Source organism: Mugil cephalus, chromosome 7, assembly GCF_022458985.1.
Source record: "Mugil cephalus isolate CIBA_MC_2020 chromosome 7, CIBA_Mcephalus_1.1, whole genome shotgun sequence".
NCBI classification, from domain to species: domain Eukaryota; kingdom Metazoa; phylum Chordata; class Actinopteri; order Mugiliformes; family Mugilidae; genus Mugil; species Mugil cephalus.
In genome coordinates this window covers 26,819,258-26,844,447 of record NC_061776.1, presented here as the reverse complement: position 1 = coordinate 26,844,447, position 25,190 = coordinate 26,819,258, and the positions used below count along the sequence as shown (strand labels likewise).

General features: G+C 40.8%; 1 protein-coding gene across 3 annotated transcripts; it reads right to left on the bottom strand.

Moving 5' to 3' along the window:
* Positions 1–53: 53 nt before the first annotated feature.
* Positions 54–24,584, bottom strand: agla (amylo-alpha-1, 6-glucosidase, 4-alpha-glucanotransferase a). Of its 3 annotated transcripts, none has more exons than XM_047589135.1 (35): positions 24,464–24,584; positions 21,081–21,208; positions 20,093–20,303; positions 19,389–19,558; positions 18,060–18,263; positions 15,364–15,545; positions 14,721–14,832; positions 14,502–14,628; positions 13,856–13,958; positions 13,589–13,686; positions 12,666–12,805; positions 12,308–12,495; positions 10,843–10,966; positions 8,976–9,139; positions 8,729–8,830; positions 8,345–8,500; positions 8,098–8,248; positions 7,816–7,940; positions 7,614–7,726; positions 7,368–7,502; positions 6,648–6,778; positions 6,391–6,527; positions 6,125–6,258; positions 5,870–6,045; positions 5,599–5,701; positions 5,336–5,459; positions 4,919–5,020; positions 4,595–4,706; positions 4,348–4,483; positions 3,958–4,070; positions 3,654–3,865; positions 3,459–3,556; positions 2,591–2,678; positions 1,871–2,004; positions 54–1,785 (listed from the first exon to the last, which is right to left on the bottom strand). In XM_047589135.1, exons 2-35 carry the CDS (start codon positions 21,166–21,168, stop codon positions 1,668–1,670), a joined length of 4,611 nt encoding a protein of 1,536 aa, XP_047445091.1. In that variant the 5' UTR covers positions 21,169–21,208; positions 24,464–24,584; the 3' UTR covers positions 54–1,667. The 3 variants fall into 3 exon arrangements, with proteins under 3 accessions (XP_047445091.1, XP_047445090.1, XP_047445089.1); XM_047589134.1 differs by lacking the exons at positions 10,843–10,966; positions 24,464–24,584 and adding exons at positions 11,284–11,407; positions 23,486–23,613; XM_047589133.1 differs by lacking the exon at positions 24,464–24,584 and adding an exon at positions 23,486–23,613.
* Between the last annotated feature and the right edge of the window lie 606 nt (positions 24,585–25,190).

Here is a 25,190-nt window from a genome sequence, read left to right as displayed (position 1 = left end):
TAGCTGCACACACACACACACACACACACACACACAGAGGAGGCAACAACAAAGTCATGTAACAGTTTATTAAGTATGCCTTTGTCTGTGGTTAAGAGTAAACATCAACATTACAGACACGTGACTTGACTGAAACAGAAGAACTTTACAGTCACATCATGGTGGTCAGGAAGTCATCGGATACTCAAGAAAACTCTGTAAACCAACAACTGAAAAAGGTGACGCTGGACATAATGCTGTTACACTACATGCAGTGACTTTTCTACACAGAAGTCCATGTTGTCTATATTCTGTTGTACAGAAAGTTTGGTTGTGTAAGTTAAAACCTCACCGTGTGTAACATCTACAGCTGTATAACAACGTTGAGGTCCTGGGCAGAGATCTACAGTGTGGCTACACGGTGGCTTTAGGAAGCTCAGGAAACACAAAGTTCCACAGCACTTTAAACAGCAACATCCATGCACAAAACTCACTTTACAACATAGACACACAGCAAAGTGACGTCACGGCACGCCATAAAAATACTACCTAGGTCATAAGGCTTATGGGAAGAATTCAGTGGCATGGAAGACCATTTCAGCAAGAAATGGGTTTTACTTTAGGAGTATAAAGGCATGAGGTGGAGGTTTCTGCTACTCTTTAGGACAGGACCTGTGTTTAAGGTAAGGAGTCAAACCACGTGAAGCAGGTGTATGAATCACTGCTGCTACAGCTTCTGAGCAGTCATCACATTATCATGTCTGTCCCTTGTTTCCACAGAGTCAGAGGTAGGATTTAAACACAGTGACTGAACGGTTAAGTGTAAAAGAGGAGTTGTTGCTAAATCAAAGCTCCTACTCTGGTGGCAAAAATGATTTATGTGCAGTGCATAGTGGGTGGTGAAGAAATTTAGTATAGATTACACAGTATGTTGATACCAGCGGGCTGGGTTCAGATGTTAATTCCTTATGAAGGAATTTTTTACCAACCAGATGCTGTTTAGAAATATGTCCCTTGTGCCAGACTGGTGATGTATCCTAGATACATGTACATGTGTACAGTGAGTGTGTGGCCATAATAATCGTCTGAAGAATGGACATTCACAAATACTGACACCAGATCAGCTCTGCAGCTGCTACTGCCTTTCATTCACTTGGCTAAACATGGGGAAAGTACCAAATATGAGGTCTCTGAGCTGGAAATACTACAAGTCTAAGCTTTTCATGAAGCTTGCAGGTCAAGTGCTGGAGGCAAAAGCAAACAAATCTGATAGACAATAGTTAATTAACCCTTTCACCCTGGGATATACTTGACAAGATTCCTAATGAAACCAAAACTATTCCCAAATTCAGTCAGTGATTGAGAGACATATGCCTAAAATCAGGCCAGATGAAGATTTGAAAAACTGAAAATGAATTGTTTGGCAACCTTCAGATGATAGGTTGTTTTTTAATAGTAAATACAGCTTGGTAACATTATAGGGGACTGCAAAAAAAACCCTCCAATGTTAAAACGCTACTACGAGACTATTTCCTAAAGTGTGTCTGACGACTACAGTGGCAAACATGACCTCAAATTCCATCCATGTCGGGGCTCTCGTCCTCCCTCGCAGAACATGAATGCAACATAGTAACCACTGTGATGCCAGGACATGAAGTCAGAGCTGCCTCTGCTGTCTGAGAGCTCCTCTAGAGGTCGTAGATGACCTCCAGCACAGTGGCCAGAGACCAGGCCTGAGTCTCACAGCTGAATGAGCAGTACTGCCCATTCTCATTGGTCAGCTCTGGTAGGCCCTTCCAGGGAGACCTGAGGAGGAGGATTGAAATGAGACACTGAGAATATTCAAGGCAGTTTTATCACATCAGAGGAAGGTGATGGGTAACAGTCCTACCTCTCCAGGTGAGTGTAATGTCGCGACAGAACATTTTTCACCAAAGTCACTGTCTTAGCGTACGTTTCCTCTCCCAGTTTCTTGGCAAAGTAGAGTTTAGCACGAAGGAAGTAGCCAACTGGCCACAGCCACTCCTGCACACAAAGACAAAGAGTTGGTTACGTGTAGCTGTTGTGTTTTATGTTTTTTTTCCCCTCTGCTCATCCTCTGGGTTAATACTGGTCTTGACCACCTGCAGTGTGTGAGTGTGCAGTGTCTGTTTTCATTTGCCACATTAAAATGCCCACTCCAGGTCAGGAGGTCCTGCCCCAAGTGAAAGAGTTCGAGTATCTCCCCTCTCCCACCTTGGCTGGGAGCGCCTGGTGGTTCCTCTGGAGGAGCTGGTGGAAGTGGGTGGGGAGAAGACTGTCTGGACTTACCTGCTGAAGCTGCTGCCCCCATGACCTGGACCACGATAAGTGGAAGACAACAGAACGGAACGGTACAGAAGTGTGACAGCAAATGCAACTGCTCAACAATTGCAACAATTAGAAGTTTTAGAATTTACAAATGTCAAACAGGTTGTTAACTACCTGTATCATGGAGGTCTTCTAAAACAGCCACTTGGACTACGTGGTCTTGTTTTTGGATGGGCATGAGGAGCAAATTACGTGAACAAGGTATGTTCCACCTCAGAGGACACATTTTAATGCAATTCCCAATTCACAGAATATGACTCACCGGTCCTTGGTGGTAGTTGAAACCTTTTGCCAGGTTGTAGTTGTCGTTGTCCAGAGCATTATCATAGACACCACAGTACACCATGTCACTGGGGAAAAAATAAGCAGTACCATGAGAGGTACATCTGCTCCTTGTGCTACTTCTGTTATGATATAAATTAACAAGGCATGAGTACAGTTAAAGCAGGAATGTCATGTTACTAACTTTAGAACCTTTTTCTGTACATGAGATTGAGTTTTGAACATTTACTGTGACCCTATATGGTTTGTCTTGTGTTTCCAGTAAGAGACGTTTTAAAGTTCTGCATCTAATTGACGCCAAAAGCTGACGTGCACTTCTCCAGGAATGCAACTACACACCACGGTGATGCACAGTGCAAGAGATATGATTGGTCCACCTCTGCAATTTTCTAAGTGACTGTTTTGGATCAATAAAGATGGAACACATGGAGGAAGGGTTAACCGAGGAGGTTCAGCGATACAAACATTTGTAGAACTTGTCTTCAGACAAATTTCAGTGAAAGTTTTGACTGCAATTGTTGAAAGTCCCAGGAAGTATATCTCACCTGTGTCTCATTAACCCCTCAGCCCATGTGTGTGCATATATATATGTATAGTCCTGTCTTTCCTGTCTGTTGAATTACCCACTTGTTGATGTAACTGTGTTTCTGTTCAGCTTCTAGTGGTTCCTGGTATCTCGACTTCTGTCTTGCTTTTGTTTTTTTTTGGATCACCCTGCCTCACACTGCAGCGCTTTTTGTTACCTCTACTACATTTTCATTAAAATAAAAGTGTCCTACCTTCTTGCTACACATCATAATAATGAATGTATGGACTAGATGTGCAATGAGAGTGTGATGATGTATTACTCGGGGTCAAGCGTTTTCATTCCCAGTGGTCCCAGAAGTTTCTTCTCTGCCACCTCCAAAGCATTCCAGGCTCTCTCCACTGTGAAAAGCTCTGGAGCCTGTTAGACAGAGAGATTTAGTTCTTTCTTATTCTTTTTCATGCAGTAATTAAAGTATTAAAGATCAAATAGTAAAACAGGGTAGCGTTTTGCCTACCACCACCATGGCGATAGTGAAGTTGGGTCGTAACTGGTAGTCACACCAGGGGCTGGAGGCTCCGTAACTGTCCTTATAAATGCCCTTCTTATGCACCAGATCAGGGTGCTTCTCGTTGGGGTCATTGGGATCCCCAGACACCCAGAACCCGGCTTCAAAGGACTGCTGGAGCTGCTGGTTCCACTGGTAGTATGAGATTAAGACCTCTTTACCTGGAACATAGCACAAGTTATGGAAGACATTTATATTAGTCTAACAATATTGGTGAGGTCTCAATGTTTCTGTAATGGTGTGTGTGTTATACCGTCTCTGTTCACTTTGACTCCATCATAAGGAAACAGTCCTCTGGAATGAAGATCCACAACCCAGCGAACTGCTGACTTACTGAGACCAACTATCTCCACTGCTGCTCCGTCTCTGGACAAAGAAGATCCAATGTGAAACATTTTGTCTCACAACTGACTAACCTCTCAATTATTCATTTAGTTATATGAAATGTATTTTTAGTGTATTTCTGGGAAAAATAATCACAATTTTTTAGTCAAATTTGTCTGCTTCAAATACCAGTTAAGAACTAAATCAAATACAGACTCAAAATATGACGAACAATGCAAAGATTGTGTACTAAATCACATCAGGCAGTTTCAAGACACCTTGCATGTGTGTGCATGTTTGATGGGTTTGTGCGTCTCACCTTGGAGTGGCAGGCATGCCTTTGTTCCTCGCTCTGTCGCTCTCGCCCATCTTGTCCATCCATGTGCCACAGTTGAAGCGGTTTCCTCCCGTCACAAAACCTGTGGCTGGGTCCACCTTAGCAAACACATTGAACCCTGGAATGAAACAGCACAATTTAGTAAGGCCAGAGTTGGGACTAAAATACAGCCTGGAACGATGTTGATGAGTAATAACTGAAAGATTCCAATGGTGCCATGACTGATGACCTTCATCTCTCATATGCATGTCTATCTTGGGTCCAGCGTTTCGCTCTCTGAAGGATATTCCTTGTAGATGCCGCTGCAGAGCCTCCTGGATCACATCATACAGAGGCTGCTCCTACATATGAAAACACACATTTTGTAAGGCTGAAACTGTGATGGTAATATTAAAAAAGACACTGATGCTAGGAGACAGGCAATGCTTATCACATACACGTTTTCAATTTTGCATGTTTCCCATGACTATATGTGTAATTTAAACTTCATGGAACCACAGGATGAACCATAGAAAGCAAACTTGGAGCTTTCTTAGCTACAGAGGCTACGTACCACCTCTCCAGGTTTGCAGGCTTCAGAGTCATCAGTAGGGTACATGCGTGTGACGGGGCAGTTGAGGATTTCATGCCCTTGGGGAACAATGGTGGCATAGTCCTGGAAAGAAATGTCATATATATATCAGCTTTAACACATAGGGCTCTATTCCTGTACATCTTTCGTGGGGTGGGGATGGGGTCACCAAAGTGTAAGAACTGTACTGCATTCACATTGAATGTGTCCTTCCTGACTGAAATATTACATCTGCTGCATGTGTGATGAATGTACACCTGTCTTGTAAAGCACATTTCAGTCACAATGACACATCTACTCATTCATTCACACACCAGAGACTGGTACATCATAAATTATTGTTATCTCTTTCTGGCTTCTCTCTTTGTGCTACTTTAACTTTTACTGCATGTATCATACCTGGATGCACTGCAGCCACCACCACACAGCATCACGACAGTTGAATCTAGCACAGCGACCCTCTCCCAGCAAGTTGGGGATCAAACCATGACGCAAAGTCCCAGCAAAGGCCAGGATGATGTTACTATAGAGTCCAACACAAGAGTTTAGTTTAGAGTTTAGTCTCTGTGTGCTTTTAGTAAAAATGTAGTGATGTTAACATTCGGCCATTACATTTAAAAAAAGCTTTTCAATGTGTATTCTGATCACACGTGTGCACGTACCGAGCCTCGATGTGTCTCCCGGTGATGAGCATCAGTCCTCTGAGAGCGATGAAAGTGTCTCTGCCCCAGCAACGGAAAATCCCCGCAGAGAAATGAGGAAGACCTGAAGACATAGTGAGCAATCAGATAAGACAACAATGTCCTTATATTGCTTCTATATTGCTAATTTTTATTTTGTTGTTTATTTCAGTTATTGTCATGAATTGTTTTTAAAGATTATTTACTTTAACTTTCAATAAGGATGACATTAATGTGTTGGTTGCCAGGTTACCTGCAGCCAGTGAGACACAGCACTGTTGCTTCTCGCCAGTAATTGGACTGATGCGGTACGGGACATCACCGAGTTTGGCTGAAAGGGGAGGCAGAGCAGGAAAGCGTCCAACGCCACACATCTGAACTGAACCCAGCCCCAGATGACGAACAAAGGTGGAGCCATTCTGGATGAAACTGTTTTGAGACGGAAATAAATTAATTCGTCAAAAAATCAAAAAAAAAAAAAAAGAGCACAATGACAAACAGACCCTACCTTGACATGAGCTTGTAAGTTGCATCCAGTGCAGTGGTGTACGTTGACACCAGAATAGCATCAAAGTAACAGGGGATGAGGTAGCGTGGGATGTGTTTCAGGTAGTTAAACATGGCTTCCAACCACTGACCCACCTGCAGGCACAAAATGTTGCAAAGGATGATCACCTTATTATTATTATAACAAACAGGCTGAAACGTCACAATCAACACACTTAACTGGATCCTGTGATTTGTGTGTACTTTTTAAGGCTGTTAAAACCTCACCTGTGCCAGTGGTCCCTCTCTGTGTATCAGTCTGTTGGAGACAAACTCTATCAGCCAGTCTCCTTGTCTGAGGTTAGCACACAGAGGATGTCCCAGGTCATTGTTGGGACGGATATCTGCTAACACTGACATCAAACCTGCAGAGACACGACAACAGCTGCATGTAGAGTACTTTTTACCTACAACATTTTGTTTTTGGAACACAGTGTACAGTTGTTGAACTAGACAATGAAAATGTATGAGTTCTGTATATTGACCTTGGAGTCCTGCGTATTTTAGGTTCTCCCAGCCTGGGATATTGTAACAGCCTCCACCATCCTCTTTTTCTTCTGCCTCACAGCGAAACAGCAGGGAATTCATGTCCGCTAATGACAGCTTAGACATCAGCCTAAGAAACACACACAGCTTGACCACATGACATAGTGTACACAGGTGCTGCATTGCCCTATTCATACAGCATTCACCGACCAGGCATAACATTATGATCACCTTCCTAATATTGTGTAGTCTCCCTTACGCCTCCAAACAGAACAACAGAAAGTTGTTAGAGGGGGTCTTTGGGTCCTATGGGTTGAGGGGAGGGGCCTCTGTGGTACCACAGATACTTGATCAGTTTGGGATCTAGTGAATTTAGAGGCCAGGTCAACACCTTGTGCTGGTCTACATGTTTTTAAGTTGTTCCTAAAGTATTTATTATGTGTGTACATGTCAGGCTTCATCCTGCTGGAGGTGGCTGCTGCCATTAAGGAGTGTCAGTGCTATGGGGTGAGGGTGGCGTGTCTGGTCTAGGTGTGGAGCTACATTGTTAAGTAACATCCACACCCATGAATGTCAGATCAAAATGTAGAACACTGAATTGTCAGATGGTCAATGTTATTTACTTCTCCTGTCAGTGGTTTTAATACTGTGGCAGATCGGTGGATGTTCTGTATTTTGTTAGGTACACTTGTAATTATAGCACATGCATGTGTACTCACTGTGCCAGGGGCTTCTGCAGTGCATCCGGTGGGTTGTCATCTGCTACGCTGCCTCTCTTGTACTTTGGACTGAACTGGGACAGATAATACCTCAGCACTCCCACCACCTTCTGGGCTTTCGGGTCCAAACTAACCCTGTGAAGACAAGAGAGAGAGTTTAGAAACCAACAACATGATCGAACACAAAGTACTATTTTATTTGCTTCAACTAAACCATAGAAAGAATTAGAAATAAGCATGTGTTACCTAAAGGCGATAACGCTGCCGGGTGTTAACTTCTGGAAGGTGATTTCCTGCACAAACTCTGATCGACCTTTAGATGTCACTCCCGCCTGCTTCACCACCGTACTTTCCTTTAACTAAACGCATAGAATTATTTTATTGATGTTACATCACCAGAACATTGAAAAATATTGATCCTGAAAATAATTATTAGATGAATGTTTACCGGTATATGTTCTTTTATTTCAACAGTGTATTCTGGCATGCCGTTGATGTACTTGTCATCCTTCTTATAACTCCCAGCATGCCTTTCCACGGTCCTGGCCTCCAACACCACTTCCTCTATCTTCCCTAGAAATAAAGAAAGAGTGAGAGACATATTCTATAATATAATAATATTGGGATAACTTTGTCATGAAATTTGTTTACAAAAATCATGCAAAAACTGAATACACAATAGGACAAAACTGACTATATGTTTAAAAGCTAAAACTGATTGTCGTTTTACCAGGTATGAACATGGGTGGGACGTTGTTGTTGTATTCATGGGTTTTGGGGTTCCAGAAGGCCGTCCTGCTCACCGCCACCACAGACTGGTGGGTGCTGGGACAGTGACGAGTAACTGCAACAATATCAGCATCTACCTGGTCTACGTAAACCTGGCCATGAGAAATTGTGCAATGGTTCAGTGATTAGACATGTCAAGGAAAGCTGGTGCTGGTTCTGTGTACATCGCATACATGATGGCACTGTACCTGCATGAATCCCTGGGCAGCCAGCTCCTGGTGTAGTCTGTTAAGGGCCAGTTTCCCAGCTATGATGCCAGTTTGGGGACTAACCTCACCAGCAGAGGAGGGGGCTGCTGCGGGGTTCCACTTGGGGTAAAACCGCTCCTCCTTTACCACAGAGATCTACAGACACACACACACACACACACACACACAGGCACACGGGTCAGCAAGCAGCTGGGCATGCGTGTATTAAACATACCAGGTAACATTATAGAGTCATAGACTGATCTTTGACATCCTTTTTTTTTTTTTTACATTTGGGACTACCAAACTAGCCCACAATTAAGGTTAAACACAAAGCAATACTGCTGAGTAGTGTGTGATGGCTTGTGTGTGTTTGAAAATGACCTGATGTGGAACTAATTCATCATATCCTCTGGTGGAGCCAGTAGCACAGCAGGCCATGGAGACAATAGCTGAACTGGGCAGTGAGTCCAACGCTGAACGGAGCTTCAAAACAAGAACCGCGAAGTTATACACAAGATTTATTTCCACTTCATGGTCAAATAAAAAGACCTAGCTCACCAAAGCAAACACATGCAAATATTGGTGTTTTGAGTCATCCAACCTAATCATCAAGCAGACTGCGACCCACCTGGATGGGGCACTCATTGTCATGGGTTACATCAAGGAACATAGCATGGGCGATGGAGGGCATCAGTGGACGGAGGCTGGGCTGAACAAAAGCGCCGACTGGCTCACCTCCATAACGATAGACGAGTCGGCCCTCCTCATGGCTGTCACCAGCTGACATGGCCTCTGTAGACAAGGAAGAAGAAATAACTGGTAAGACAACTGAGTACTCCACACGACATACTGAACACTGCAGCACTGTAGGTGAGTTCATTCAAGCTTTATGCAGTTCTGGCCACATTCCAACCTGGAGATTCAGGATGTTTAGATTAGAGAACTGCAGGACAACACAAACTTACTTAGTAAAAACAGGTTAGTCCAAAACTGTCAGGCCGCTTATATACTCTTCTATTTTCCTAATTGTTCCCTAAAGTTTTGATTTTTCTTTAATGCTAGCATATAAAGTCGGATCTGGTTGGTCTTCTTTGGGCCTCAAAGAGTTCTTTAAAGATCTGAGATGTGTTTAAGTTCAGTATATCCTGCTGCAGTGTAAGTCTTCCTTCACAAAGATTCAAACCAGAGAGTATAGATGGTCTCTGAATGGAGTGCTTCTTCTTCACCGTCGCTACATTTCACTGTGCGTTTGACTGTGTTATCATTCCCTCTCCTGTTCACCTTCTTAAGTGCACCCTTTTGTATTTAACTTAAGACATTCTAATATTATATGTGTTAGCCCAGCACAGGTTTTTGATCTTGTTCTGAGAAACTGCTTAAAGCCAACTGTCATCCTCTGAAACTCTATCTCTATAGACAGACTTTTCTGACAAGACGTTTGCCGATTACACTCGTGCAGAAAACTCTTTGGATACTCAACCATTTTCTACAAATGTGTTACTACCATTCAATCTTCTGTCTCCCCCTTTGTCACTTAAAACAACAATTAAACTTAACAGACTATCAGCTCTGGTGTCATGTTGTCATGTCACTGTGCTAATAAGTTAGCGAACTACTTTTGTTACATGTGAACAATGGCAAGTTGATTTAGACGTAATATTCAACTAGTCTGCTGTCATTTTATCTCTAACTATATATGCTTTCCAATGAGAGTACAGCATAACATAAATTAAACTTGTGGGATATTGATCTGGTCAGTTAAGTAGCAGAGGGGGTTGTTAATCAGTTTCAGCAGTTTGGTTTTGATGAAATTAACAACAGCTGCACTAGAGGGGCAACAATGACACGAACCATAAAAGAGGAATGGCTTCACAGATGGAGGCATTCACATTTTTTTCCTCTTCATCTTTTCTGACTGTTTTGCATTTGTTAAGGTTGCACCTCAGATTGTCCAAAACCTCAGTAACACATTGGCCCAGATCTGGGAGGGGTTCCCCAGGACACCATTGGTCATCTCATTACAAGCACAAAAGCATGTTGGGGGTATACAAAATACTGAGCACCATTTTGAGTGGCTTTAATATAATTTTAGAAAAATGGACTAGTCTGTCACATGAATATTTCAATTAGATTTTAGGGGTGTCTTTGAGTGCAGCCCTCTGTAAGTCGACAGTTTTCAATTCCATCAAATGATGTTACATCCTTTTGTTCCTAACACATTTACCCAGTCCATATCAGTAGAGATGTCCAGCATGATTTTTTCCTATTGAGATCTGATTAGTTTTCAAATCATTCCCTTACTTTTTTTGATCACTCTAATGTTATAGTGTTAGGGTGAGCACTTGCCTCATCAATACCTCCATTTAGGTCTGTATTTGTACTTGTGAAAATCATGTTTAAACATAGACATGTAAAAAAACCTAGAACTGAATGAATGCAAACATGTTAGTGAATACAGAACACTGTGTATGCATTGAACACAAACAGCACTATACCTCGAATGAGTGATGTAATCCCTAGTTTGGTAACAAAGACATTATCCAGCTCCTCGCTGCCGGTGAACAGTTCAGCCACCACATACAGGTTAGGACGCACTCGTCTGGCCACGTCCAGCATGAACTGGTCAGTCGCAGCATGGCAACACACCAAAGCCAGAGCAAGATCACAATGTAGGAATGAAGGAGGGGTAGATGGCAAGCACAAAGAAAAAGGCAAGATGGACAACCAGGAGAAGGAGAGTTAATATAAAAGAGATGCAGCCAGTTAGTGAAAACAGGCCTCAAAGTAACCACAACATGCGATCATGTCATGAAGACAGAGTATGAATAAAGAGGTAGATTGAGAGGAGGTGTTTGGATATGGAGATGAGAAATGCAGAACAATGCAGTGGAGACACAAAAAGAAGATACAATCACAAAGTTAGTTTGTGCGTGTACCTCGTATAAGACTGTTTATTCCCAGCCGGTTAACAAACACATTGTCAATTAGCTCGCTGCCTGTAAAGAGCTCAGCTATCACATACAGATTGGGTCTGACCGCTCTGGCTGCATCTAACATGGCCTAGACAAAATGTACCAGCATCACAGACAGGGAGAGAAGAAGAAACTGATGTTAACAGGGACACATCCACATAAAAGCAGTCTCCACTCTGAAATGACATTTACTCTTTTTATGCTGTCAATAATACAAAGGATATGAACACTACAGTGTTTTTCCTGCATTTACAGTATACCTAAAATCACTTCAACGTTTCATGAGTCAAAGTATTCAACAGCATCTCTTTCTAAACTGTGTGACCTCTTCAAATGTAGTCTGATACACTGTAAAACAACGGTTACCTGACTAAATATTTCGCACTGAAAAAGCCGTGCATTTAAAACAGAGTTGATTCTTTACACATATAGAGAATCAAGACTGTATCTATACCATTTATCCATGTTAAATATCCTGTACATTACCATACATGTAGTAGGATGGAATAGACAGCTGCATAGTAGCTCTACAATCAATACCGCTTCTGTGTGTGTTGACCAAACTACTGTATATCATATTATGGCCATGTGTGCACAACTTCCCATTAAGGGAAATTGCGTAGGAAGATAACAACTAAATAGAAAAATTTGTGAAAACATGAGATACTTCCTTAGAAAACTAAAAAGACTATTGATTTGATAGCAATCATTCAATTCTGGAATTACTGTCAATCTCAGTCACGCTGCATACATATCAGACAAAATGTGCTTTGTGAGGTCACAGTAATCTTACACGTTTCACCATCAAATTCTAATCTGTCCATCCTTGAGGTCAAGTGTGTGCCAGCTTTGCAGCAACTCCCTCAGGGAGCTCCAGATATAGTCCATCATGACAAGGACCCTAATGTTTCACAGATCTGTCAAGGGCTTTGCAATACTGTAGTATTAAAATTAAACTGCATGATATCATGATATTAAGTTACAATACCTCAGCAACATGTAGGGGTGTTGAATGACAGTTGTCCAGTCTGACTCCATGGAAATATTTGGCGGTAATTTCAGTGTATTTCCGCATGTGCTCCCACAGATATGGACAATCTTCAGGTCCTTTTCCATAGCGAAGTTTGACACTGTCACCCCAGCAGACCAACTCTCGGCGCACGTACACGTTGGAGCCTATGGAGTACACACACTTAGGATACTTCCCGATACAATAAGTGATACCTTTAGTTAATATACAGTATAACCTACTGTACTGTATAACCTAGAATATTCCAAGAAAAAATCTGTTTTATTTATTTGTCCATCTATAATGAGTTTGTACTGTAGTTGTTTATCATGTTTACCTGGCTCAGCAAAGTTGCGCAGTGGGTCATCACCCATCACCCATCCATTGTGAGCCAAGAAGTGGCTCATCTTGTCTGGCTGGGTCAGTAGCTTCAACTCCTGCTCCAGAGTCATGTCCTGATATGGGAAGGTAAAATACCTAAGACAGGAAGAAGAAATCAATCAGATCCAATGACATTCAACACCCGGCTTTGTTATCCTCATGAATCTGTGGATACAATGTAGTTTGGCCAGTAACGCTTTCAGTATGCATTTCTGTATGTCGGCATCATCCACAACAGCATTTCACCGAGAAATAAGAAAAGGTTTAGTGTTAGATGGCTGCTGATTTACTCTGATATTCATTCTGGAAGTAGAAATCATTTTTGCACATCCTTCTGATGTAATATGTGGATAGCCGTGAGATCAGCAGAGCATGTCCATGCTCCAACCTGAATGACTTGATTTGATTTTGATCTTACTGAGCCAGTTTCCTCAAGAAAAGCATAACATGTGTAACAGCAAGTAACTGCAAAAAGAAAACGTATTCATATACATGAATGTAATAATGTAATGCAACTACATCCATGTCTGAACAGACTCACATGTTGAGACTCTGAAGGAAATAAAAATTGTTGGGGTGATTGTTTTGCAATCTTAGAGAATGATTCGTTGCATTATTGTTAGACATATCTTTCGTGAGGTCACCTTGAGATTTCTTCTTAAAATATAAAGAAAGTCTAAGACAGACATGCAGCCATATAGACAACTCCAAGACAAAATGACTTGGCCATGCTGTCACACTACAAAGCAAATGTATCATATTTGTGGTAAAACTGATGAAAAAAGCATCTTTCTTTCTCTTCCACTATCTATCTTGCCAGCACCCTCCAACCAATCTTGGCTTATTCTTACTAAATCCATCTTGTTAAGAATCCATTACCTAGTGACCAGTGGATTTTTCCTGGAAACAGGACCCAGTTTGGGGCCATGGTCGGCCAGACGTTCATACACTACATTTCCCACAATGCAGTTGGCAGCCTGGCACAAAAAAAGAAGGAAAAGAAGATGAAAAATGTATTCCACTACTCTATAGTTTTTTTTTTAGACATTTCCTCTTATTTGTCCTTCATTACTCAGTTATATGATGCTGTTGTGGTGCATTTGTATTATTTATATAGGAGCCTGGTGCTCTTACACTAAACCTTACCTGCTCCTGATGCTGGTGAACAATGTGGTGCTGTTCTTGATTCAGCTCGTTTAGTTTCTGTTTCAGCCAACCACAGCACTCCTCGATGTGCTGCGGAGAGGAACTATAGACAGAGGTAAGATGGAATACAAAATAACAATACATTACATTCTGCCAAGTGCTACATGTATGTACGCCAACTGTACATAACTGTACTTCCACTATCTGAAACAAAATCCTCTATCTATGAATCTATGATTCAGTTTATGTCTGTGTCAGTGGTTTCGCACTTCAAACAGTTAGCTGATATTTTAGCATCTGATTTAGAAGATAACAGTTTGATAGGCAGACATGTCATTTTAGGTGAACAAATGGCCAACGAGAGAGGGTTTATGACTGAAGCAGCAGCTGTCAGCAGTAACCAAACACACATTAATTATGAGCGATTTCAATTTCCATCAACTGAATTATGAAGAAGAAAGTTAATGGCAAATATAAAGTATGTTGTATAATCTTTGTTTTGTTTTACCAATACTAACTTTGTTAAACTTTTAAGGAAAAGTCATCTGATAGAAATTCATAAGTAACCTGTATCCTCTCTTACTAAAAATGAATGGTTGTGAACTAAAGCCTTTTGACAATCCCACCCTATCATTTTGAGTCTCACCTGTGAGGTACAAATGTCTCCAGGGCAGAGTCCATGTCCACTGTGTTGCCATAACGACGGTATTGTGGGTCCTGGACGATCTTCAGGCCCTTCTCTCCTCCAGTCTTCCTGCGGTCAGGCTTGGTGCCTAAAAACACACGTGCAGAAATGATATTTGCAATCTGCTACATGTACATTATCTCATGAGCACTGGACTAACATTGTTTTCCATCTACAAACCATTTTGTAGCAGTGTTCTGAACTGCTCCACAGCACTGTCCACTTTGACCTGAAAGAACTCCCACAGTTTGACCTCAGGGTACACGTCCTGCCACAACACACTGCGAATGGCCTGATAAATAGAGAGAAGCAAACACAAATTATCGCTAGTACTAAAGGAGCCATGAATAGACAAAAATGCTATAATGTATGTACATTGGTGTTAGCAAGTCTGGAATCCAGATGAAAGCATACAAAACGTCTAACAACAATGGCAATAACAAATGAGTTGAACCAAGATAATATGGCTTCTCTATATTCCTCTGAGGATGTGATTTGTTTATCAAACTTGTTCAGGCTTTATTTGTGTCACTATCACTCATGTGACTATCTGGATTTATTATCGCAGGGACACACAGTCCATGGTGCAGGATGCAGAAAATAGAAGAGTTCATTTGTGGAAGGTTGCAGAGTGCCTCTCTCTTGTGTTCAAATAGATCAAAGGACATAAATTATACTTGTTTATTCTTCAACTTTAACATTTGCCAAAGATTTATATGACCATATTCTATAATCTGTCTCATGCTAGCATTTAATAGCAATGAATCAAGCCAGAAATTCCACTGTTTGTCATGTGTCCTATACAACATATCCCAGCACTCACATTCAGATGTTTCTCACTGGTGATCTCAGCAGGAAGTCCTTTAGCTTCATAGCGTCCCTCTGCCACCCTGGTGGTTAAATGCCAGATAGCTCTGTCTAAGACCCAGGCTGGACGCAGGTGAGGCGCGTTCACCAGGTTATAACCACACTCAGGATGTTCTCTTATCCACGCGCTGTTAGCAGCTGTAAAGAAAAACAGGAGAACCATTGATGAACTCTTTTAGGAATGGTTGAACATATATATTGTGAAAAAAACAAAACAAATACAGATAACAAACAACACAACATTTTTAGCATGAGATAATAAACCACTCTTATTTAAATAGTTAATAACTTCACCTTTATGTCTGTTCTGCGGAGACCAACTAGTAATCTGAAACTAAATCAACCACTCAGTCCACATTTAACCTTTTAAATGTTAAGGTTCAGTTTACAACGTGACCTTTTCTGGGAGGGAGGGGGGGATAAGGAGATAAGACTAGAGGCCTTCAAAGAGTACACCATGCTTACTATATAGGGCAGCACATTCACTATGGATCTATAGCATCCCCTGATGTTTATTTTTGTGTTAGTTCTAGAAAGACAAACTAACAGAACAGTCTGACTGGATTTTTTGCACAAAAGTTAAAAAAAGGCAAATCTCACTACATAAACTCTAAAGCAACATGATGTGATCTCTGCTATTTTTATAGTATACAGTACATTAGTCACAACATTGGCTACAGCTCTGCAAATTCCTTGGGGTGTGCAATCAAAGCATAAATCACCGTACAGTATTGAGGCACATATTTCCTTTGGGGGTCTTTTGATGTTGTAGAAACTGGTTTACTTGAGTCTTTAAAGACCTGAGGCCTTTAATATACCAGGCAACTCTGAAGGGGAATGCAGTGTCATTGGTATGTAGCAGGACAACAATCCCAAGCATACATGTGCTAGGGGTGTAACGATTCATCCACTATATCAATGAATCGATTTCTTTTCCTACGATCCAACTACACCGATCTGTACTCGGCAAGTTGGCCTTCCGGACGACATACATCGATCTAATATCGATTGAAAAGGTAATCAATCGATTGTATCGATACTAGGAAATAACGCATTGGATTAAGCACGTTGAGGGTCTGCTTAGAGTATTTACTTGAGAAACACTGTAAAACTGGACAAACAAAACTTACAAATCGGTTTATATACCGAAAACACCGTTATACAAAACAAATGGCTAAAATCAATGGCAAAATTAATGTATATGCTAATGCTAACATTGGCCTTCATGTCTCCTTGCCTCTCCAGTGACGCACAGTGACCTGAGCAAAAAGAAAACAATTTGATGAAACGTTGGATAATTTAACGTGCAGCGCCGGTCACCACCATCATGTGATATTGTCAACGGAGGAGATAATAAACACAAAAAAAAGAAATGCATATGTGGTGTTAAATGTCTGGGCCATAATAACCTCATTCTTTATTGATAAACCGAGCGCCGTCCAGTGGATCCAGACACTTGAGGAAGTTTAAAAAGTAACTGTAACCAGTAGATTAATAACCCCAAAGAGTAGATACTGAGTAAGATACTTATTTATTGGTGGCCCAGTACTCCCAAATGAATGTAGAGGAAACACTGAGTAGGTATTTATTTCAGTCACACTGGTTTAATTTTTGGCTAAAAAGTTACTGAATCGATTTCAAATCACTGAATCGTTTTGGATCGTATCGTTCTCAATGAACTAAAATCATCCTTGAATCGTATCGGCAACCACAAATCATGAATCGAATCGAATCATTGTTAAAACAAATCATTACACCCCCAGTCTGTATCACTGAAATGTGATGAAAAAGCAAGCTGTGGCAGCATGAAAACCAAAGAATATCAGAGTGAGTGAGCCTCTGCAATGAAGGTTGATAATACCACTAAATATTGACTTGAAAGTCAAGAGTTTTGCTTGTGGGTCCTCCAAATCTGAAAATTAGGTGAATGCTTATTTAAACAGAGTTCTGAATTCAGTCTCATTGGCATCACAGCACATGCTTAACATGGGTAATGCAGCATAAAACTTCATTTTGAGCCATTGACTTCCCATTTTATAGTCTACCCACTCTTTTGGCTAAATGCCTGTTTTCTGTTTAATATGCGGCTCACACGCACCTCTATACACATGCTGCACAATGTGTGCTTTTGAGAGAGAAAGAGAGACAAACTCTGCGTTTCCATTACCCCTAGAAATGTGCGAAAGCCAAATATCGCAATAAAACCTGGTAATGGAAACACTTACATTTCACAAAACCTCTCAAATATCGCTAAAACACTTTTACACTTTCAGGAGCGTGTGGTTTTTCAGACATACTGATATAAAAGTTTATCACAAAAGTGCAACCCAAACACTTTTTTCACAATTCCTCGTCACTAGGGTCCCTGGGGATGACGCAGGAGGTCATGTGGTCAGTTCATTTGAAGTCCACTTCCTCAAAGTGAAGTCTAGCGTGACGAGAATTTAATTATGGGATACTTCAGGAGAGTTACAGCTCATTTGCAAAACACCTTTCAAAGGAAACACGTACAAAGACCAATTATACTTTATCGAAATTTCAAAAACATCACTTTTATTTAGAGAAAAACTCTAATGGAAATGCAGCTAGTGACTAGGAATTCGGAGGTTGGAAAAAACGTGTACAGTATATTTACATACCGTACCCACTTACCAGTATGATTATACACCACATCGGTAATGCACAGCATGTTCCATTCAGTCCTTAGCTTCTCCACTAGAGCCCCCACATCTTGCCAGCTGTAACACTGACCCTGTGGGCTGAACTCAGGGTTGAATGACAGCTGGTCAGCTAAGGAGTAGCAGGACCTGGACTCTCCCAAAGTCTGCAGAGGAGTGAAGTGGATCATGTTGTATCCTGGAAGACGAAAATGTAGAGTAAGCTACATACACAACCACTCATTTCAGAGCACACCATACTACTTAAAACTAGCAATATCCTTCTCCCATCACACACCAACGTGTCTATGATGTGCAATATGTACACACACAAACAGTAAGGGTTGGGACTCATCAGCCTACCTAAATGGGAAATCCTGCACTACTGTATTTTCTAAAGTTGAATACAGAGGAAGAAAAAAGTTTTCGGACACCCTTAATATTTTACAGTGTCAAATATTATCATGAAATATTTGTGGAAAAATCTACACAAAAAATTGTTGTGTTTCAAAAGGTGTGGCTGGATTAGACAGACACAAACAAATACAAATTGCACTTATTTTGATTATTGTTTACATTCTTGACAGTTTCAATATGTCACTCCTCTCACTGATCAATGGCTTCTGTGACTGTGCTAAAATAAACTGCAATTGAAGACCTAATAGTGATTCTTGTAATGCAATATTTCACAAATGCATGGGGTGTACTTTTTCCCACCACTATACTGCTGCTACACCAGAAAAATAAAAATGAGGCAATACATTATGCTCCAGCAAAGTGGTTCGCAGTGGTTGAAAGTCAGTTAAAACACATGCCAATCCAGAAGCGTGTAAAGCCATATTCGAACAGGATTAGTTCTATCTGAGGAAGTCCTGTGATTCAAATATTACCCCCTACATCTGCATCTGTGTGGCACACTCACACAGGACAAACAAACTGTGTGTTTTACTCAAATTCACATTTCGTTGTTATAGCTCTGCTACTTTCCATCTCACTCTACTGCGTGACAAGAGGCAGTAAAAAATCTGCAAATCAAACAAAAGTTGCGGAAAAGCAAAAACTCACCCATAAATTACAGAGATGTCAATTCACAGAGGGCCTGTGCGTTACGAGAATTATGGTAGGTAGGTAGATATTTTTACTTTATAAATCACGGACATAGACGATTCATACAGGACCTTAACAACACAACTCAACCTGAAATACATTAACTGTAACCTCATAAGGGTTAGCATTTGGTGTCAAAGACAATTATTATTATCATTATTATATGTCAAGGTTTAAAAAAAACAACTGCTAAATCTTGACTACAACAAACACCCACCTGACTCCTTGGCCACTCTGAGCCTATCGGGCCAGTCATTTAAGAGTCCCAGACATTTGGACAAGTAGGTCTGGATGGTGATGCAGTCTAATGGGATAACGTGGTTGTCTCCACCCACATGAAGCACAGGGTCAACTACAATGTAGCCTCCTCCTGAGCGCTCTGATTCCCTGTGGGAAAAAGATCAAAAGCCTTAAATGCTGGAAACGTGTTCAGGCTCAGTGTACACATTTATCTCACACATTTACACCTAGTATTGCCATGCCATCGTATCTGCGTAGCTGATCTGGTTAAGGCAAAAGAACACTGCAAAGTTGAGTGGAGGAGCTGTATGTGACAGCACAGTAAACAGACTCTACTTTGGTCTGTCATGTCCTGCACACTCTGCTCTTGCTCAGGATGTACACTCCTTATAGAAGACTGTGTTCATGTGTGAATCATCATGTTTTATTAAGTTACATAAGACTGACATGTCAAAGGGACATCTGATTAATGCAAAGGTGTGCAAGAGGAGAATGTTTGATTACCAGTGGTCCTGGAAATTTAGAACCAAAGCTGAATTCAAACTGTCATACATGACAGAAAATGAGCTGTTACTCTAATAGTTACAACCAGTATGTGATGTATTTTTAAATTAAACAGCCATACCAAAACTAAACCCTGAACCCATCAAATGTGAGAAACCACTGTCAGGAAGGTCTTACGTGCATCCAAAGTAGTACTGATAGGACCCAGCTGTCTTCAGATCCAGAGAGCAGAATTTATCAGAGTCATCCTCCTTTCCTGCTGGATTGCTCCATGCCAAGACACGGAATTTATCCCGTTTGAACTGCTGACCTTCAGCTGGGTAGTTGGTGTATACCATGACCCTCCTCCCCTGAAGGCTGGGACCCAGGCGGAACTGCAGCTCGAAACCTGAGGAGACGGAAATGTTTTGACTACACACAGGACAAAATGTTATGTTGGGAGAATTACGCATTATTTTCATCCTCTGATCATTTTCTACACACTATACTCTACTATGTCTCAACATGTTTAAAATGGTTTCTTCACTTCCTGCACCAGCCCAGGAGGAATAAACTAACTAGTGTTACTGACAGCTTGCTCTCTCAGTCACACTGGCCTGCATAGTGTCACGATTGGCTTGATAACATCATGCAAGACAATCCCACATACTACACACAGTGTGACAAGAACCGGACAATGTCTGTCCTCCTCCAGAATCTGGACCACGACAGGATAGTCTATAAATAGTCCAGTTTAACAGGCAGCCCACAAAATCCCTATCGGGTTCAGAGTGCTGTAAATGTCAAGAGGTACACTTCTCTCTTCAACTTCATTCAACATGTATGTGCTGCATTGCTGCCCCTTTAATTTACCAGTCGTACTGTAATTATTGTGAAAGTTATTGTGAAATACACTTCAACTTTAAAGCAGGGTGAAGTACATTAGGCCACACACTTAACAGGAAAGTGTTACTAGAATCAAGTACCTATTTTAATATTTTGTAAAAAGACAAGAATTATAAGATGAAATGGCTACTGCAGCAGAAACCGACCACATGATACCAAAGAATCTAAATACAAGACTCTAAAGTTGCTTGTAAAACATGAATAATCGTTGTCAGGTCAGAAATTTCACCATTTGAAGTAATTTAGTGAAGCAGAAGATGGATGTTTAGAAGAGACATACCTTGTTCGAGTCTGAACAGCGTCCTCTCCAGATTTTCCTTGTCGTTGAGCATTAGGACTCGGATCTGCTTCAGGTGTTGCGGCAACATATTAAAAGGATCTCTTCAAACTGAACTGATTCCCAGCCTCCTGTAAGCAGAGAAACAGACAGGTTACTACACGATTATACCTGCTGGTTTACCATTTCATATTAACCATGAGGAGATATTTCTTGTGTAATCAGTGAGCTGTCTTCAAATCACCCTCAGGCCACATGAAAAATGTGATCAGTATTTAATGTAGGTTCAAAATGACTTTTAAATTTGATATAACTCAGTATATTGTGTATGTATGTGCTTCAAATGTGGGTGATGGGGGACACAATAAACAGCAGACATGTTATAATGTCACAGGAGGGGATGCTTTACTAATATGACAGCAAGGCATTCTCAGATGCATTAAAAATGAAAAATTGTGAATCTGGATCTTACCAGTGATGTAATAACTTTACATGCTTTAAATGTGCCTCATGTTCTGAGAAATATTACTTCCATATTAGTGGACTGTTGCCAAGCTGGACACTGGCAGACATGTTTACAGAACGTGATCTGAGCTGTTCCCACCTCTGCTGAAATGCATTCAAACATAACCGGAGGAAGATTTCAGAGTGACATGTTAAACAGCCTTTTCTAACGTCACCATTATGGCTAAATGAGGGAATAACCAGTGAATGAATGTCGTTGATCTGTCAAGCATGTGGAGCTCCACACACAGAATCTGTGACAAGAAACGATTAATCTGCTCTGAGGGTTTGTACTGGAGACATTACCAAGATAGTCACATGGACCACAGTGTTTAAAAAATGGTAGTTAATCTAAAATACAGACGTACAATCGCAGACAAAAGACATGATGTTGCTGGATGTAAAATCTTATAGTAAAACTGGGTTACAGTCTTTTGGCTGAACTGACCTTTGGCATTTGTTTCTTTACCCTATACTGAAAGTACACAGTTCAAACTCTGAACAGCAAGTTAGGAAATCTTCTACATATGTGTGTCATTCTACAGTAGAGTAAATACTAAGGTTATTTTTGTTGTTGATTTAAATCCAAGTTTTTACAATAATGTGAGGGAACAGTTCCAAATACCTGTGACTAAAATATACATGTACCAGTCAATAAAGTAAAGGCTGTAACATATGACAACATATCCCAAACCAAAGGCTGTGACCTAAAAAAAACCAAAGACATTCAGCTGATTCACTTATCAGCAGGTACATGACAGATATGAATAGCACAAAGTAGGTATCGCTGACTGGCATGAAGATAACTAGGGTTAACTGACTGAGGTTCCATACTGCAGAAATTACCATTTCCATGTGTTTTCCAATATAAAGCAGGTCTGTGTCTATTTAAATACTGTGAAAACCAATTTGTAATTGCATAGCCTGATTTGTCTGCCCTTCGGATACTTATTTATTACTCTGTGCATACATGCACTGCATTGAACACAGCTGAATGTCCAATAAAGCAGTTCTCACTTACATATTTCTGACAACAGACAAACAGACTGAGAAAAGGGGAACTTTTCACATATTTTTCTGCAGGACCCGAAACAGTTGCTTGGTTTGCCTGTCCTAATGATGCACTTGTATATGGTAGAACGAATGATCTGTTAAGTATTTTGAGCTGAAAATTGAAAAGACACATTTGGAGGATATGTGAAGGGGTATATTATGGAACATACAAACAAGACGAGTTTTATGCAATGTCTCAGTTGACCCATTCAAACGGTTGTAACACAACATGAGGAAGTTAGTAAAAGTACATAATCTACTATGAAGTAAGTACTTCATTTCAAACACACAACCGCTGATGCTTTCAACTGATTTAGGATGCCATTTTTCCCTCAGCAAGCGATTAAGTCAGAGGAACTTTTCTAAAGGCGCACAGAACTGTGAAATGTATATTTTACTGGACACAGCAGAGCAGTGAGAGGTTAACTACAGTATAAACTGCACTGCAACTGAGTGTAAAGTAACCAAAAAAAGGGTTCCCTTTCAATGACTGCACATTGCACATACACAATGATGCGTGATAACAAAGGATGCATTGTATACAACAATACAACACTATTCCTTCTGTATAACAGGTGTGGACCCATACAATATATAAAGGTTGATGGCATTTTTAAATTTTTTAAGTATAAAAATCGAAATTATTTGACCTATCATGGGCCAGAGAGTAGTATTACTACTTTTATTTCAGTAGAGACTTACAGCATGCACCACTATCTATTTTAGCATCTTGATTTTCCATCCTCATACATCTTGATGTATTACGTGCCGCCATACAATCTACTGAGCACTATGTTTGCAAAGTGGACCTTTAAGAACTACTGTCAGAACATTACACGCTGGGTACTCACTGAAGAGTAGTTTGAGCAGGGAAGCGTTCACACTCAGGGTCAGATCTTGCTGTCAGACTCTTGGGTTCAATTCTGCAATAACTGGCTGCGGGTTAACGCATCCCAAGTCACTGAACCCCTCTGAACCCTCGCTCTGAGTCTGCGCAGTGCTTTGGTCTAACCAGGACAAGGTCAGGAATCCAGCCGTTAATGTCACACAATCTATTTATAAAACTCCTAGAAACTGTTCAGCTCGTTTGCCACCTCGGATCCACACCGACGCAAACTGACAAAGACACGGACGCACAATATCATACATTTACTCGTCAATGAGATGCTAGAACGTGCAAAGCTAACGTCCCGTTTGCGGTTGCACTCCAAACTCCATTCGTCTGAGTGCAAGTTTAAAGTTGTTTTGCTTATAAGCATGTCCATGTTCCTTTGAAACGCAGTGCAAAATCTCAGTTTAATAGTTAGGAATCGGTTAACAGTTCGGCATGCATAATTTACCAAAGGCATCTAATTTCAGTGACGAAATCTAATTAATATCGTACAAAATATAATTCGAAAGCCTCAAGTGGGAGGTGTAGTCAAACTAGGATTTACAGAATATATCCTAGAGCAGGTCTTAGCCTGTAGAGCTCAAACTTAAGAATTGGCCTTATATTTCAAGTGTTTCGTGAGGTAATATTGAGGTAATTTTGTCGATAAGCAGAGCAACGTTAAACACGGAAACAACTCGAAATTTTTGAATCGTTATGCCGGTTTGTTGACTGCATACAACCGACATTAGGGTGCAAACTTGAACAAACTAGTGAAACGTGAGGTTCGTCACGTAATAGTTAATGTTAAAACAGTTAGCTAAACTTGTCAGCTAGCAGACGCAGCTCTTGGTTCATCATCTGAGCTAGCAGCCACGGGTAGCTAAATCATGCTATATGGCAATATTACAATGCAAAAAATAAAAAAAATTGCAGGAACATTTTCATTCTCATTCACCTGTCAGTTGCGCCCACGGTCCGACACAGCAGCAGGAGAATATTCAGTGGTGTGTGGGACTGAGTGACAGCTCTGTTTTTCCTGGATGGACAGCAGCTGGACGGAGGGGGCGTGGTCATCACGCAACGGACTGACTGTTACCGTAATGACTCGAATATGTTGGAAAAAGACTGACAGACAAATTTTCAAACCTTTATTCGTTTAAGGACAGAAGACAAGTATTCGAGATAACGCAGTGTAAATAGAAAATATAAGATCCACCTACAGTTATATTGCCTTGGCCTTGAAATATAAAGGAATTTGATACATTGCTCTTGGGAACTTCAGTTTGGGTTTCTGAAGTTGTTATACAGTAGCCTACTTTTTGCAGCTTTTATTTTTACTCAACCCATCAACCCCAATCGTATAGAATATATATTGGCTAAAAAATAAAATAAATAAAAAGATTATTAAGCTATTCGCAAATTGTTTTTAAAACGACCCGCCGTCCTGGTGTAATTGTAATTTAAAAGCAAAGGTTGGACAGGACTTTTGCTGTGACTGAAAATCTTGATGCAATCTGGCATGTTTACAGCAACAGATGATACAATCTAATTGAAGGTTGCTGCCAAAATTCTTACAAAGAACCTTCAGTTGCATCATTTCTGTTGCGCAATTTCCAAGGTTTACTGGTCACATATATTATCATGCACACACACAGACAAGGGAGTTGCATAACCTGACTCTG

Coding starts and splice junctions, on each gene's coding strand:
- agla (XM_047589135.1), bottom strand. CDS start 21,168: ATGTTGCCGCAACACCTGAAGCAGATCCGAGTCCTAATGCTCAACGAC. Junction 8,501..8,728: donor ATGAATTAGTTCCACATCAG/GTCATTTTCAAA, acceptor GTGTGTCTGTAG/ATCTCTGTGGTAAAGGAGGA. Junction 2,005..2,590: donor TCAACTACCACCAAGGACCG/GTGAGTCATATT, acceptor CTTTGTGTGCAG/GAGTGGCTGTGGCCAGTTGG.